The 14,009-nt window shown below is 45.2% G+C and overlaps 1 protein-coding gene across 2 annotated transcripts in view; it reads right to left on the bottom strand.

Annotated features, from left to right (window-relative positions):
* The window catches only part of LOC117407275 (sodium/hydrogen exchanger 7-like), a 41,050-nt gene that overhangs the window by 11,253 nt on the left and 15,788 nt on the right, over nt 1–14,009 (bottom strand). For both annotated transcript variants that reach the window (XM_059029462.1, XM_059029463.1), the window contains exons 4-12: nt 11,340–11,416; nt 8,922–9,034; nt 8,212–8,317; nt 7,811–7,952; nt 7,185–7,290; nt 6,655–6,743; nt 6,061–6,174; nt 4,951–5,062; nt 3,587–3,740 (exon numbers count right to left, since the gene is read on the bottom strand). In XM_059029462.1, coding sequence (XP_058885445.1) covers nt 3,587–3,740; nt 4,951–5,062; nt 6,061–6,174; nt 6,655–6,743; nt 7,185–7,290; nt 7,811–7,952; nt 8,212–8,317; nt 8,922–9,034; nt 11,340–11,416 — 1,013 coding nt within the window. The remainder of the gene's footprint in view (nt 1–3,586; nt 3,741–4,950; nt 5,063–6,060; nt 6,175–6,654; nt 6,744–7,184; nt 7,291–7,810; nt 7,953–8,211; nt 8,318–8,921; nt 9,035–11,339; nt 11,417–14,009) is intronic.

Below are 14,009 nucleotides of genomic sequence, written 5' to 3'. Positions count from 1 at the left end.
ATATCAAGTGACCAAAGCAGAAATGCAAACAAAGCTATTCCAGTAAAGTGCACAAGAGGAATTCAAATCCTTTGTCAACACAAAGTAATGCTATACTATAGGAAGTGACCGTGCAGAAAAACATGCGTCAAAGCAGTGTGCTACACAAACACTAACAAACACCTGGTTTCTGTAGGATTTGCTTTACTATTGCATGTCTATCATCTCTCATCTGTTTAGTTTGTGAATTTTGTTCTTGTGTGGTGGCAGGCCTCATTGGAGCTTCCCTCTCACCCAAACCATAGACGATTCTAAACAACAAGAGCGCATTGGTGAAGAGAACTGTGATGACCAAGAGGGAATGCTGAGGCCACAGAGGAACTACAGATCCATCAGAATGGAACACAAATCACAGAGACGATTCTAAACAACAAGAGCGCATTGGTGAAGATAACTACAGATAACTACAGAAGAGCAACCAGAATTATCCTGGGTTTAAAAGGCATGTCGTATGCAGACAGGCTAAAAGAATTGAATCTATTCAGTCTTGAACAAAGACGGTGATCTGATTCAAGCACTCAAAATCCTAAAAGGTATAGACAATGTCGACCCAGGGGACTTTTTTGACCTGAAAAAAGAAACAAGGACCAGGGGTCACAAATGGAGATTAGATAAAGGGGCATTCAGAACAGAAAATAGGAGGCACTTATTTACACAGAGAATTGTGAGGGTCTGGAACCAACTCCCCAGTAATGTTGTTGAAGCTGACACTCTGGGATCCTTCAAGAAGCTGCATGATGAGATTCTGGGATCAATAAGCTACTAACAACCAAACGAGCAAGATGGGCTGAATGGCCTCCTCTCGTTTGTAAACTTCTTATGTTCTTAAATGTGATGACCAAGTTGCTCTTTAGGGCTGAATGAACACGAGGAAACCAACACACTGCAACACGTGTGTAACACAAGAATATTCATGGGTGTGTGAGGAACAAGAGCTTCTTCCTTCATAGTGTGAATGCAATATTAGAGCTGTCAGTGTCATGAAGAGGTAGAGCACCAGGAGCTACAGCCACAGTATGCATATGTGCAGTAACAATGCAATATTAGAGCTGTCAGTATCATGAAGTAGATCACCAGGCGTAACAATGCAAGTGTGGCACTCGTGAGTAGAGAACAGGCACATCCAAACAACTGGATTAGCTGCTCTCTAGAAAGTATGACCAGCAGATTGTATGTCCATTTGGGCTCCTCGGTTATACCCCTGTCGTCAGGGGAGATAAGAATGTCATCTCTCTCTTCACAGCTTGCAATGTAACCTGCAGTTTAGATACCTGAAAATCTTTCATAAAACAGCAAGATGAGCACCCTCGGACAGTTTTATTTCTGGGTCAGGGGGTTCAAAGTTGGAAGACATTCTCTGCATTGGCAAACAGCAATCCCATGCCTGCTGTGCTGATTTATTCGATGGGAAACTGCTCACCAGATACGCTGGTTGGTTTTAATTTACATTTCAGGCTTCACAGATAAGCTTGTCAGCAGGCAGTAAACGAGGGTGTCAAAAGATGCACTTCTGTACACGCGACAAGTCTGAATGTTTGAGAGCGCCACCCTGTGGATAGCACTGCCATGGTTGTAGGGAAGTGAATGTCTTTGTTTCTACAGTCAGGTCAGCCGCATGCCCAGCCACACAGAGCATGAAAGTGCACATGCACATGTACAGTACAATCGCACGAATTAAACACACTCAGCTTGTGCGTTGACAATGAAGCCTGGGGTTCGGGCGAATGGGATTTCTGATGCACCTGTTGCTTGTCTTTGCTAATGTAATGTACAGGTAGTGGACAAAAAATTGAAACACCAATGTAAATTCAACTTCAAATTCAAATTCAAAAAATGCTTTATTGGCATGACGAGAGCACTCAGGTATTGCCAAAGCTTTTATAATACAAAACAGAAATAATAAAACAGAAATACAATTACAGAACATAACCCTCCCTCCCTCCCTCCATCCCTCCCTCCTCATCACCAGTAACCCCATGGTCGTGTATGCAGGGTGTCACACACTGTCCCTCAGGTTGTGGCAGGCAGACACATACTGTGCTGCTAGATTTGCAGTTCACTCCTCCTCTCCTAGAAGGATGGGGATTTTACTCGAATTGGAGAGGAGGTTAAACTCTGCCATTTGTTTTTTGAATTGGGGGATATATCTCTCCCGTATCTCTCTGTATTTTGGGCAGGACAACAGGAAGTGCATTTCTGTTTCTACCTCTCCCAGATCACAGTGACAGCACAGCCTTTTTTCTTTGGCAATCCAGGTTTTTTTGTGCCGGCCAGTTTCGATGGCCAGGCTGTGGTCACTGAGTCTGTACTTGGTCAGGATCTGTCTATGTTTTGTGTTTTTGACCCTGACCAGACATTCTGCCAGGGTAAATTCTTTTTTTAGGGCCAGATAGCATTGTAATTTATTGTGTGATTCAATTTCGTTATTCCAATGTACTTTATAATTGTTTTCCAGATTTAGATTAATTTGTTTCATTTTTTGTGCTGGGAGTTTTTTGTTGGTGGTGTTCTGAAGCTCGCTGGTATTAATTTGTAGCATTCAGTACCATTCTACTGAGGGGATTCTCTTGTGGGGGTTCTCGGCAGACCGTTTTTGATGAAACTGGCTGCTCGCGCCCCAGGTTGAAATTTGCAGTCAACTGATCTGCAGTTGCTCGCCTGTTTTGCCTTGCACTTCGAATTAATGCACGGATATCACGATCCTGGAGTATGCGCTTCCGCCCACTGTTGCCCTTTGTTGATGATGTCTTTCCCTCGGAGTTCCATGCCGACATCACCTTAGACACTGTTGCTCGTGAAACATCAGCAAGTTGAGCTGTCTTGGTCACTGAAGCTCCTGCCAAACGCGCCCCAACAATCGCCCCTCTTTCAAAGTCACTGAGGTCTCCTCTTGCAGCCATGCTAGCCATAATTATAGGCAACCAGGCCTGTCCAGCATTTTTATACATGACCCTAAGCATGCTGGGATGTTATTTGCTAAACGCATGAGCCACACCTGTGTGGAAGCCCTTGCTTTTAGTATACTTGGTGTCCCTCATTTCCCCAGGTGTTTCCATGTTTTTGTCCACTACCTGTATGTGCCTGTAAGTAAACCCTACTGCTCACGCTTCACACACACCAGAACTGGACACACAAGAAGGATAGCACAGCAACAGCTTCGTTCAGGTTAGAGGACACATTAAAAGCACTGCACATGGGACTTTACTTTCAAAAGGCTTTGACATTACCTACCATCATGTTCTCAGTGTGATGGTTCTTTGTTGGAATCAAGACAGCGATCCATAACTCTTATTACAAACTCTGATACTGAGGGTAAAGATCCTGTGATAAACCCTGGCACTGTCTGGCTTTGTTATGGGTTAGCTGGTCCTTTGGTTAAGGTCTTACGGTCTTGGAACATAGACCTACTAATCTCTGTACCTTCAAACACACTGCACTGTGCTGCTGCCACCCAGTCCTGTGCAGTCTGGCTTCACAGACCACAGTGGAATGCCTTTGAACTGCACAGTGCTACTAGCAGTGGAAATGTGTGAAATAACATCCTGACCTGATGTGTAGCCATGACAACATGGGGGTGGTGCCCCCCCCGAACACCCAGACTGTGAAGAAGACGATGAGCAGAGTCGTTGTGAACATCATCCGACGGGCGTAGGTGGCTGTGTCTCGGATTGCCAGAGCGAACGCCATGGCTCCTCTCAGGCCTGCATTAAAACAAAGGGTATGAAACTGTTTGCAAGGGTGCATGGATTAGGGATAGGGATGGGGTTAGTGAATAGAACGGGTGTGCTTTCATATGTGCATGGATTAGGGATAGGGTTAGTGAATAGAACGGGTGTGCTTTCATATGTGCATGGATTAGGGATAGGGATGGGGTTAGTGAATAGAACGGGTGTGCTTTCATATGTACATGGATTAGGGATAGGGATGGGGTTAGTGAATAGAACAGGTGTGCTTTCCTATGTGCATGGATTAGGGATAGGGTTAGTGAATAGAACGGGTGTGCTTTCCTATGTGCATGGATTAGGGATAGGGTTAGTGAATAGAACGGGTGTGCTTTCATATGTGCATGGATTAGGGATAGGGCTGGGGTTAGTGAATAGAACGGGTGTGCTTTCATATGTGCATGGATTAGGGATAGGGATGGGGTTAGTGAATAGAACGGGTGTGCTTTCGTATGTGCATGGATTAGGGATAGGGCTGGGGTTAGTGAATAGAACAGGGTGTGCTTTCATATGTACATGGATTAGGGATAGGGATGAGGTTAGTGAATAGAACGGGTGTGCTTTCCTATGTGCATGGATTAGGGATAGGGTTAGTGAATAGAACGGGTGTGCTTTCATATGTACATGGATTAGGGATAGGGATGGGGTTAGTGAATAGAACGGGTGTGCTTTCCTATGTGCATGGATTAGGGATAGGGTTAGTGAATAGAACAGGGTGTGCTTTCATATGTGCATGGATTAGGGATAGGGTTAGTGAACAGAACAGGGTGTGCTTTCGTATGTGCATGGATTAGGGATTGTGCTCTTTTGGTGTTTGGACACATGGATTATTTCAACTTTTACGAGTTTATGACAATCTTCTGCAGCTAAGCAATGAGTTTCTATCTAAAGGGGAAAAGGACATTAATAAAAAACCTATTTAAAAGGATTTATTTTTCTGTCTTGTTTTCAGTCCCACAGAAAACAAGACAGCAGTTATATTGCAGAACCTTTGCCAGATCCTGAAAATACTTTAGTGGCAATTCTCTCGCTCTCGCTCTCGCTCTCGCTCTCTCTCTCTCTCGCTCTCGCTCTCTCTCGCTCTCGCTCTCTCTCGCTCTCGCTCTCGCTCTCTCGCTCTCGCTCTCGCTCGCTCTCGCTCTCAAAATGTGTCAGAAACAACAAAAACAAAACGAAGAGCTCGCTGTACCTGCAAACATCATCATGTGCTGAAAATTCCAGCCAATCTTGTTCCTTCTTCCCAAATTCAAGGCCAAGGAGATGGGATAGACATTGCAGGCCCTTCCTATGAAGATAGCAACCTGGTGGACAGTGAGCTATTAAGGAATAGAGACTAAACACAGAGGGGTCTATTTCAGTAACCTACACAGTGGTAGATCATAATACCAACATATTCGGTGATATTCTGATTCTGATTACAAAACCAACAGCAGCAGTTGTCCCCTAGCTATGTATTCATTTCTATGGACTGCAGGATTTCAACACTGATTGATCACGGTTTGCCTGGCATAGATTTCAGTGGTGATTTCAGTGGACCAGGAAGTCTTGTGGGTGTCAATAAAGCAATGCTAAGGGGCCGAGTGGCACAGTGAAACACTGGCCTTCCCTTCTGGGTCTGCTTCTGGGACCTACAGCCACCATGACAACAAGCACCCAAACAGAAACGTACACACACACACACACACACACACACACACACACACACACACACGTACGTGCGTACACACACACACACACACACACACACACACACACGTACGTGCGTACACACACACACACACACACACGTACGTGCATACACACACACACACACACGTACGTGCGTACACACACACACACACACACACACGTGCGTACACACACACACACACACACCACACACACGTACGTGCGTACACACACACACACACACACACACACACACACGTACGTGCGTACACACACACACACACACACACACACGTACGTGCGTACACACACACACACACGTGCACACACACACGTGCGTACACACACACACACACACACGTATGTGCGTACACACACACACACACACACACACACACACACGCACACGTGTACGTGCGTACATACACACACACACTGGACAAACACACATGTGCGTACACACACACACACACACACACGTTATTTAAACACTGCGTGTCTTCTCTGTTTACTTCTCAACCTTTTAGATATGCCCTTCATTGCTCTGAAAAGAAGCTCAGCTCCCAGTAAATGAACCGTGATTTCCAATGCCGAGCAGAGTGTGGGACAGTATGAAGCAGTGAAAGGATACAAAGGCTCCCACAATGAAGATGGGGCTGAAGATATGGTTCTGGAAGGTGAAGAGGGCCAGCCCCATGTAGGAGAATATGAAGTTCTCAGCCAGGAAGTGAAGAACTTCAAAGAGCTGCAATAAAATAAAGAGACATGTTAATGAACAAAAAAACCCAAATCTGCTCTGAGTTTCCTAATGACAAGGTGACCTGCAAAGCACAGGATTGATTCTTGAAGCCTATTTCATTCTATCCTTCAGTGGCTCAGCCAGCTAGGTGCCGTCATGAATCTCCTCCTAGCAGCGGAGGAGTTAATAACTGACATCAGCACAGGGCACGTACTTGCCTCTCCACTACAGTGCTTGCTCTTTTTTTGACTGTGAGCATACCAGGTGAAGTATCTAAAACACTGGGAGCATTGAAAAAAAAAGAAAAAAAGACTAGATTCTGTGCATTGGGAAGAATGGTGTGCTAACAAGGGACAAGCCTTGATGGGCCGAACAGCCTTTTCTCCTGTCAGTTCATTACAGTGTCAATACCCACGATAATAAACGAATGAGTGCATGTCCCAAGTTTGAACGGCTGTTTCCCTTGCGTTCACGTCGATCTCCTACCTGCTTTGTTCGGATGGTCGACTCAGCGGATAAGTTGTTGTAGGTATAATGTGCCTGAGTGATTCCGCAGAACAGCACTGCAACCACCCCTGGAAAACACAGGAGACCGACCATTTAAAACCACTGTGAAAAACAACACACCACCAGGAACAAAGTTTGCATTTGCATTGTTATCGGCTTCTCAGATCAAGAACAGCCTTCTCCATCACCTTCACAACACACCTGTAAACCCACTTGTCTCACCTGTAAACCCACAGCTCGTGTTGTGTGTCTCTCACCTGTAAACCCACAGCTCTTGTGTTGTGTGTCTCTCATCTGTAAACCCACAGCTCTTGTGTTGCGTGTCTCTCACCTGTAAACCCACAGCTCTTGTGTTGCGTGTCTCTCACCTGTAAACCCACAGCTCTTGTGTTGCGTGTCTCTCACCTGTAAACCCACAGCTCTTGTGTTGTGTGTCTCTCGCCTGTAAACCCACAGCTCTTGTGTTGTGTGTCTCTCGCCTGTAAACCCAGCTCTTGTGTGTCTCTCACCTGTAAACCCACAGGCCTCGGCCAGCAGAAACGTGCTCCAGGACATGAGGAAGAAAAGAGCCGTCTCCAGGAGGGGGAAGCAGTGCAGCTTTGTGAACTTCGTGACGTGGGGCTGCTGTCAAGGCAAAACAAGGGCTGTCTGGAAATCACGCAGCAGAGCACACTGCATAGGCTTTACTCACCACCGCCAGTTACTACTGTGTCTGCAGTTTCACACAGGAACCTACAGGAGGAAGCTTTGGTTTCTTTGGGCCGTGTTGTAAGGATTAGGCTGGACTTGTTTAAATGAGTAAGGTTGAAATATGCTGCTATAACAGCACTCTGTAATAACCACTGTTTTATATGTTTCTTTTACTCCTAAAATATATTAAGTTTCATATTGAATGCCTCTTAAACTGGCATACCTACCTAAATGAAGAGTCCCATACAACACAACTGAATAAGGGCAAGTGGAAAATCCAGCATACACTTCTTTTTCCTCTGTTGAAGATCTTTTGGCTGGTTGCTTGAATTTTATTCTACAATTTGGAGCATGCAGTACAGCTCTTTCAAAGAGAAACGGTACAGATGAAGTGGCTTCCTGGTATCTCTCACAGTATGTGACTTGGCTCAACTCAAAAGGATATAAGAGCAGTGACCACTCCAGTGACAGCTCCCATCGCAAATGAACCGCTGAATATCCCCAGGAAAACTCCAACTGATTTGAAGAAGGCTGCTGCGTCGAATGTGTGGCTATTCCCTCCGGAAGGCTGGTAAGCGACAATAGACCTAAACAAATACAACTGTGTTCATTCCTCTTAAAACAGCCACTAGGTGGCAGCATAAAACAACTGGTACAATTTGCTGCAGTTCAAGCGCATTCTCTCCAGGGGGAAACAGTGCTGGTTATTATGCAATGTGAAGGACTGACCAGCAGGGGGAGCAGGTCTCACATTCTCACACCACCTGAAGGCGAGCTGCAGTGTTTTTATGAAGACCAGTTCACAAATGAGCAGCATGAACTGTCAGAAGTGGGTCTGTTACTTACGATGAGAGAACAATGGCAACTGCATCATTCAGGACGCTTTCTCCAAATAAGAGCGCGTATAGGTCCACATCTGCACCGAGTTCATTAAATATAGCCAGGACTGTGACTGAAACACAAAAGAAAAACAACAACAACATATTCATCTATTTGGAAGATATGTCACAAGTGTGAGAATCACCCAGGGCAGAATACTGAGGAGATCTGATTTTGTGTAAGTAAGTGCCCTTGGTTTACAACAGCAACATACCAAAATCTCCATCAGGTTAATACCTACATTTTGAGACACCTTTGCAGGTACATCAGACTCAACCTAGCCTAGCTTTCACAATCCAATGAGATCAGAATCCACACTGGCATTGTGTACAGGCAGGCAGGCAGACAGACAGGCAGGCAGACAGGCAGGCAGGCAGGCAGGCAGACAGGCAGGCAGACAGACACGCAGGCAGGCACGCAGGCCAGATAAACAATCCACTGCAAGATAAAATCCAGGAGCAAAACCTGCTGTCTAGGAGTCATTTTACCAGCAGAACTATTACAAGCAAGTCCTGGTCCAGGTATGAAAGAACCGGTGTCTGGTGTCTGCTCACTGGTGTACACTGACATGCACTGCACATCATGAACTAGCACACGGGCATGCACTGCACATCATGAACTAGCACACGGACATGCACTGCACATCATGAACTAGCAGGTCATCTCATGAGCAGTACCTGGATCAGTGGCTGAAATGATGGCTCCAAAGAAGAGACAGTCCGTGTAGTAGAATTTGTCAGACAGCTGTCCTACAGCTTGCATCAGCTTCACGACACCATACATGAGATTTCTGCAGAGAAAGGAGAGCGTTGTAAGGGATTCATTGAAGGAGAATCAAAACATGAAACCACCACCTTGGGTTATTATTATTAGTGTCAGCTTAAAAACTTTAAATATTTCAGACTGGTACTGTACATTTAAAGGAATACATTGCATCACACACATGTACATAATAAATAAACACAATAATACGTTTAACATTGTATTGTGTGTGTCCCGAGTGTCGTTTCTGCATACAATGTGATCTACTGTGCTTACTAAACAACTACAGCAACAAAAAACATTGACGTGCTTCTGAACAAGACTCCCACAAGCGGATTTCTGAGGTGAGGTGCAGTGCTCTGCAGAATCACTGAATATTCTCCTCCACCTCACTTCAGCTTCTATACTGTCATTAACCAACCAGCTGCTACCCCTACTGACTGACATGCTTCCAGCCAGTAAAACGTTACAACCCAGAAGACACTGCTGACAGGAAATGACCTAGGAAGTGCAAGCGTTACACATTCCTGGTAAAATAAGGCAGCATGGAAACTGAGAACTTTCTTTAAATAATGCTGCACATCTGAGCCCAATATATTGTACTAGCTGCCAATATTTCAGCTCATGTTGAAAATATCAGACATGCAGTAGTTACCTGTAAAATATTATCTGTATTATAAAAAGTACTTTGTAGTGGATCTGCAGTGCAGCCTGCCCCAAGACTACTTTGTAGTGGATCTGCAGTGCAGCCTGCCTCCAGAGTACTTTGCAGTGGATCTGCAGTGCAGCCTGCCCCCAGAGTACTTTGCAGTGGATCTGCAGTGCAGCCTGCCCCCAGAGTACTTTGCAGTGGATCTGCAGTGCAGCCTGCCCCAGAGTACTTTGTACTGGATCTGCAGTGCAGCCTGCCCCAGAGTACTTTGCAGTGGATCTGCAGTGCAGCCTGCCCCCAGAGTACTTTGTACTGGATCTGCAGTGCAGCCTGCCCCCAGAGTACTTTGGAGTGGATCTGCAGTGCAGCCTGCCCCCAGAGTACTTTGTACTGGATCTGCAGTGCAGCCTGCCCCCAGAGTACTTTGTACTGGATCTGCAGTGCAGCCTGCCCCAAGAGTACTTTGGAGTGGATCTGCAGTGCAGCCTGCCCCCAGAGTACTTTGTACTGGATCTGCAGTGCAGCCTGCCCCCAGAGTACTTTGTACTGGATCTGCAGTGCAGCCTGCCCCAAGAGTACTTTGTACTGGATCTGCAGTGCAGCCTGCCCCCAGAGTACTTTGTACTGGATCTGCAGTGCAGCCTGCCCCCAGAGTACTTTGTAGTGGACATGTATACTTGCATAAAGTGCTTGCACAGAACCCAGCTCTTCGTTTCCTTCAGGAGATCACCCTGCACACAAAGGATCATGCCTTTACCAAGCGAGCCCAGGCTGCTCTAACCATATTTCTATTTCTCCTGCATAACCCATCCTAAGTGATTTTCTTTCTAATGTCAACTTTTTTTCTTTTTTTCACTGCCCTAAAAGCATTAATGTTGAGATTAAACGATTCCTTTGACTATGCTGACAGTGTGTTTTACAGTCACCGTTTCCTTCCCACTGGAGCACACACAACTACAGCAGGTGCACTTGCTTAATGAGTTTCATCTACAAGTGTCATGAATGAGCAGCAAGCAGATAAATGCACTCTCCCCTCCTCTCCAACGAGTACAGAGCAAGATGAGAAATGCACTCTCCCCTGCCCTCCAACGAGTACAGAGCAAGATAAGAAATGCACTCTCCTCTCCTCTCCAACGAGTACAGAGCAAGATGAGAAATGCACTCTCCCCTGAGATCTCATTGCTTTATGCTTGGGTTTCTACAATGGTAGCACACTGACTGGAGATCTCATTGCTTTATGCTTGGGTTTCTACAATGGTAGCACACTGACTGGAGATCTCATTGCTTTATGCTTGGGTTTCTACAATGGTAGCACACTGACTGAAGATCTCATTGCTTTGTGCTGGGGTTTCTACAATGGTGACTGGCAAGACTGGTAGCACACTGATTGCAGGTCTCATTGCATAAACAGTTAAAACGAAGAAGAAATGCCCACCCAGACGCAAGGCATTGGCTGTACATTAATAGTATCTGATACACCAGTGGTTATCCAGGGATTACCCCTTGCAATAAGATGATGCTGTTTTTCTACAGACCCTGATTAGCACTGATCTTGGACGACCTCATGTTCCCTTAGGTTATGTTATCCAGAACGAGTGCTAAATTGTGGTGAGTGAAGCCATCCTTTATTAATGCAATCCAGATGGATTCCCTGATGCAGTAGTTTCCTAAATGTACTTACCCAATAATAAAACAGGACAGTGCGGTTCCTAAGAAAGCATACGCCAGGATGGATCCCAGGTTCCTGAAGAAATGTCTCTATGGAAAGACAAAAGAAACCCAAAATGAAAAACCTTGAAATACATTCAGGAAAGGATGAATGCAGCAGCCACACAAGCAGCCGCTGAGGCTCAGACACACAGGAAGCTTGTGATCAATAACAGGTAGCCTTATACAGGAAAATTATAATTTCACCACGAAAGATCATTTGCACTGTAGTGCCATGAAAGATAGTTTGGTAAAAGCAAAAGCCACTGCCAGAAATGGCGCTTCAGTTACAGTACAGAAAACGCAGCTAAGCCTCTCATTTAATAAATTTCAGATCCTCAGCTCCAAATTCTGCAACACAAATTGGCCGTTGAGCTATCCCCAAAATAAGTTGCATCAATTCAGATAAGGCGACGGAGGGAGCCTATCTACCTTTGATATCTATCTATATCTAGCATCTTGTTTGCAACAGTGGCAGGATAGCGGCACAGCTTTCTGTAACATAAAAGATCTTATTATAACAGAGCTGAAAAAGCACAAATCCTTGGCTATTAATCCAGACATGTTGGCATTAGGTGGCTGCACAAAAGAGGATTTAAGGGGGTTATGACACCATCTTATTTATTTGTTTTGCAAAATGATTTATTTTAAAATGTCCCCTTTTAATCTTGTAAGCCCGGGCTCATGAAATTGGAGCAGGGGTGTCCAGTCACAGTGCTGGACGGCCATTCCACTCCAGAGCAGGGGTGTCCAGTCACAGTGCTGGAGGGCCATTCCGCTTCAGGTTGAACAGGTAAAATGAGATTATGAACAACTACAGGGTCTGGGTGGTTTAATTGGTTCAGTTAAACAATTTAGAACAGGGTTGGAACAAAGACCAGGAGTGGAAGGGCCAACTTTGGCCACCCCTGAATTAGAGGGACAATGGCCCTGGGAGGTATCACCATGACGACGCCCTGCTCCAGCTCTATAAGCACATCTCGGTCCTGATCTGAACACATCTGCCATTCACTCCTGGGCCTGTCTCAAACATAGGACTGTGTAGTAATACTAAGAGACTCTTAGTGAAATTCTTCAACAGACACCTCAACAACACTCTTTTTTCTCAGTTTCTTCAATAGAGAAAGGCTTATGGTTGAAACTTTTTTTGTAAAGAATTTGAGTTTCTTCCATCAAGTGTTTAAAGGTTAAGGATATCCAGTTTAAATAAAGAAGCAGTGCTACTCTCTTAAAAGCTGCTTTACTTAAATCTGTAACGCCCTGCCGGGTGTTCAGCACCGCCATGCTGCTTAACAGTGTGCTGTGCCTCTACAACTTAGGCAACTTACAGAGACTAGGGTGTGTGAACTATGCATCAGCTGCAGAGTCACTTACAATTACGTCTCACCCGAAAGACGGAGCACAAGGAGGTTAAGTGACTTGCTCAGGGTCACACAATGAGTCAGTGGCTGAGGTGGGATTTGAACCGGGGACCTTCTGGTTACAAGCCCCTTTCTTTAACCACTGGACCACACTAGCCTTTCTAGTTGATCTGCTCTCACAATGCTATAATTATACCATTTTACCAGCTCATGGAAATTAAATGACACGTTTTACTTGCTTTCCCTTTGTGGCATGATTCGGTGATTCACCCCAAACCCCCAGGCACTTGTTAAATACCATCAGGACTCTTGCTATTGATCCAGAGGGCTGTTTTTATATATGAATCTCATATGAATCTTTTATATATGGAGCCACACAGTGGGTTTCCTGGAGGTCCACACTGCAGTGCATTCTGCTATTAGACTGTTGGCAACCGTTCTGGAATCTTTTAACTTGTCATTGTGTCCCGTGCACTAGACTTTGCTGCAGTGCTTTCCAAACACAGTTCATGACATTGCATTGCTTCAGTGCTTTCCAAACACAGTTCATGACATTGCATTGCTGCAGCGCTTTCCAAACACAGTTCATGACATTGCATTGCTGCAGTGCTTTCCAAACACAGTTCATGACATTGCATTGCTGCAGTGCTTTCCAAACACAGTTCATGACATTGCATTGCTGCAGTGCTTTCCAAACACAGTTCATGACATTGCATTGCTGCAGCGCTTTCCAAACACAGTTCATGACACTGCATTGCTGCAGCGCTTTCCAAACACAGTTCATGACACTGCATTGCTGCAGCGCTTTCCAAACACAGTTCATGACATTGCATTGCTGCAGCGCTTTCCAAACACAGTTCATGACACTGCATTGCTGCAGCGCTTTCCAAACACAGTTCATGACATTGCTGCAGTGCTTTCCAAACACAGTTCATGACATTGCATTGCTGCAGTGCTTTCCAAACACAGTTCATGACATTGCATTGCTGCAGTGCTTTCCAAACACAGTTCATGACATTGCATTGCTGCAGTGCTTTCCAAACACAGTTCATGACATTGCATTGCTGCAGTGCTTTCCAAACACAGTTCATGACATTGCATTGCTGCAGTGCTTTCCAAACACAGTTCATGACATTGCATTTCTGCAGTGCTTTCCAAACACAGTTCATGACATTGCATTGCTGCAGCGCTTTCCAAACACAGTTCATGACATTGCATTGCTGCAGCACTTTCCAAACACAGTTCATGACATTGCATTGCTGCAGCGCTTTCCAAACACAGTT

This window comes from Acipenser ruthenus, chromosome 8 (assembly GCF_902713425.1).
Source record: "Acipenser ruthenus chromosome 8, fAciRut3.2 maternal haplotype, whole genome shotgun sequence".
NCBI classification, from domain to species: Eukaryota; Metazoa; Chordata; class Actinopteri; order Acipenseriformes; family Acipenseridae; genus Acipenser; species Acipenser ruthenus.
The sequence above is the reverse complement of the archived record's forward strand: the minus strand, read 5'-3'. Positions and strand labels throughout refer to the sequence as shown.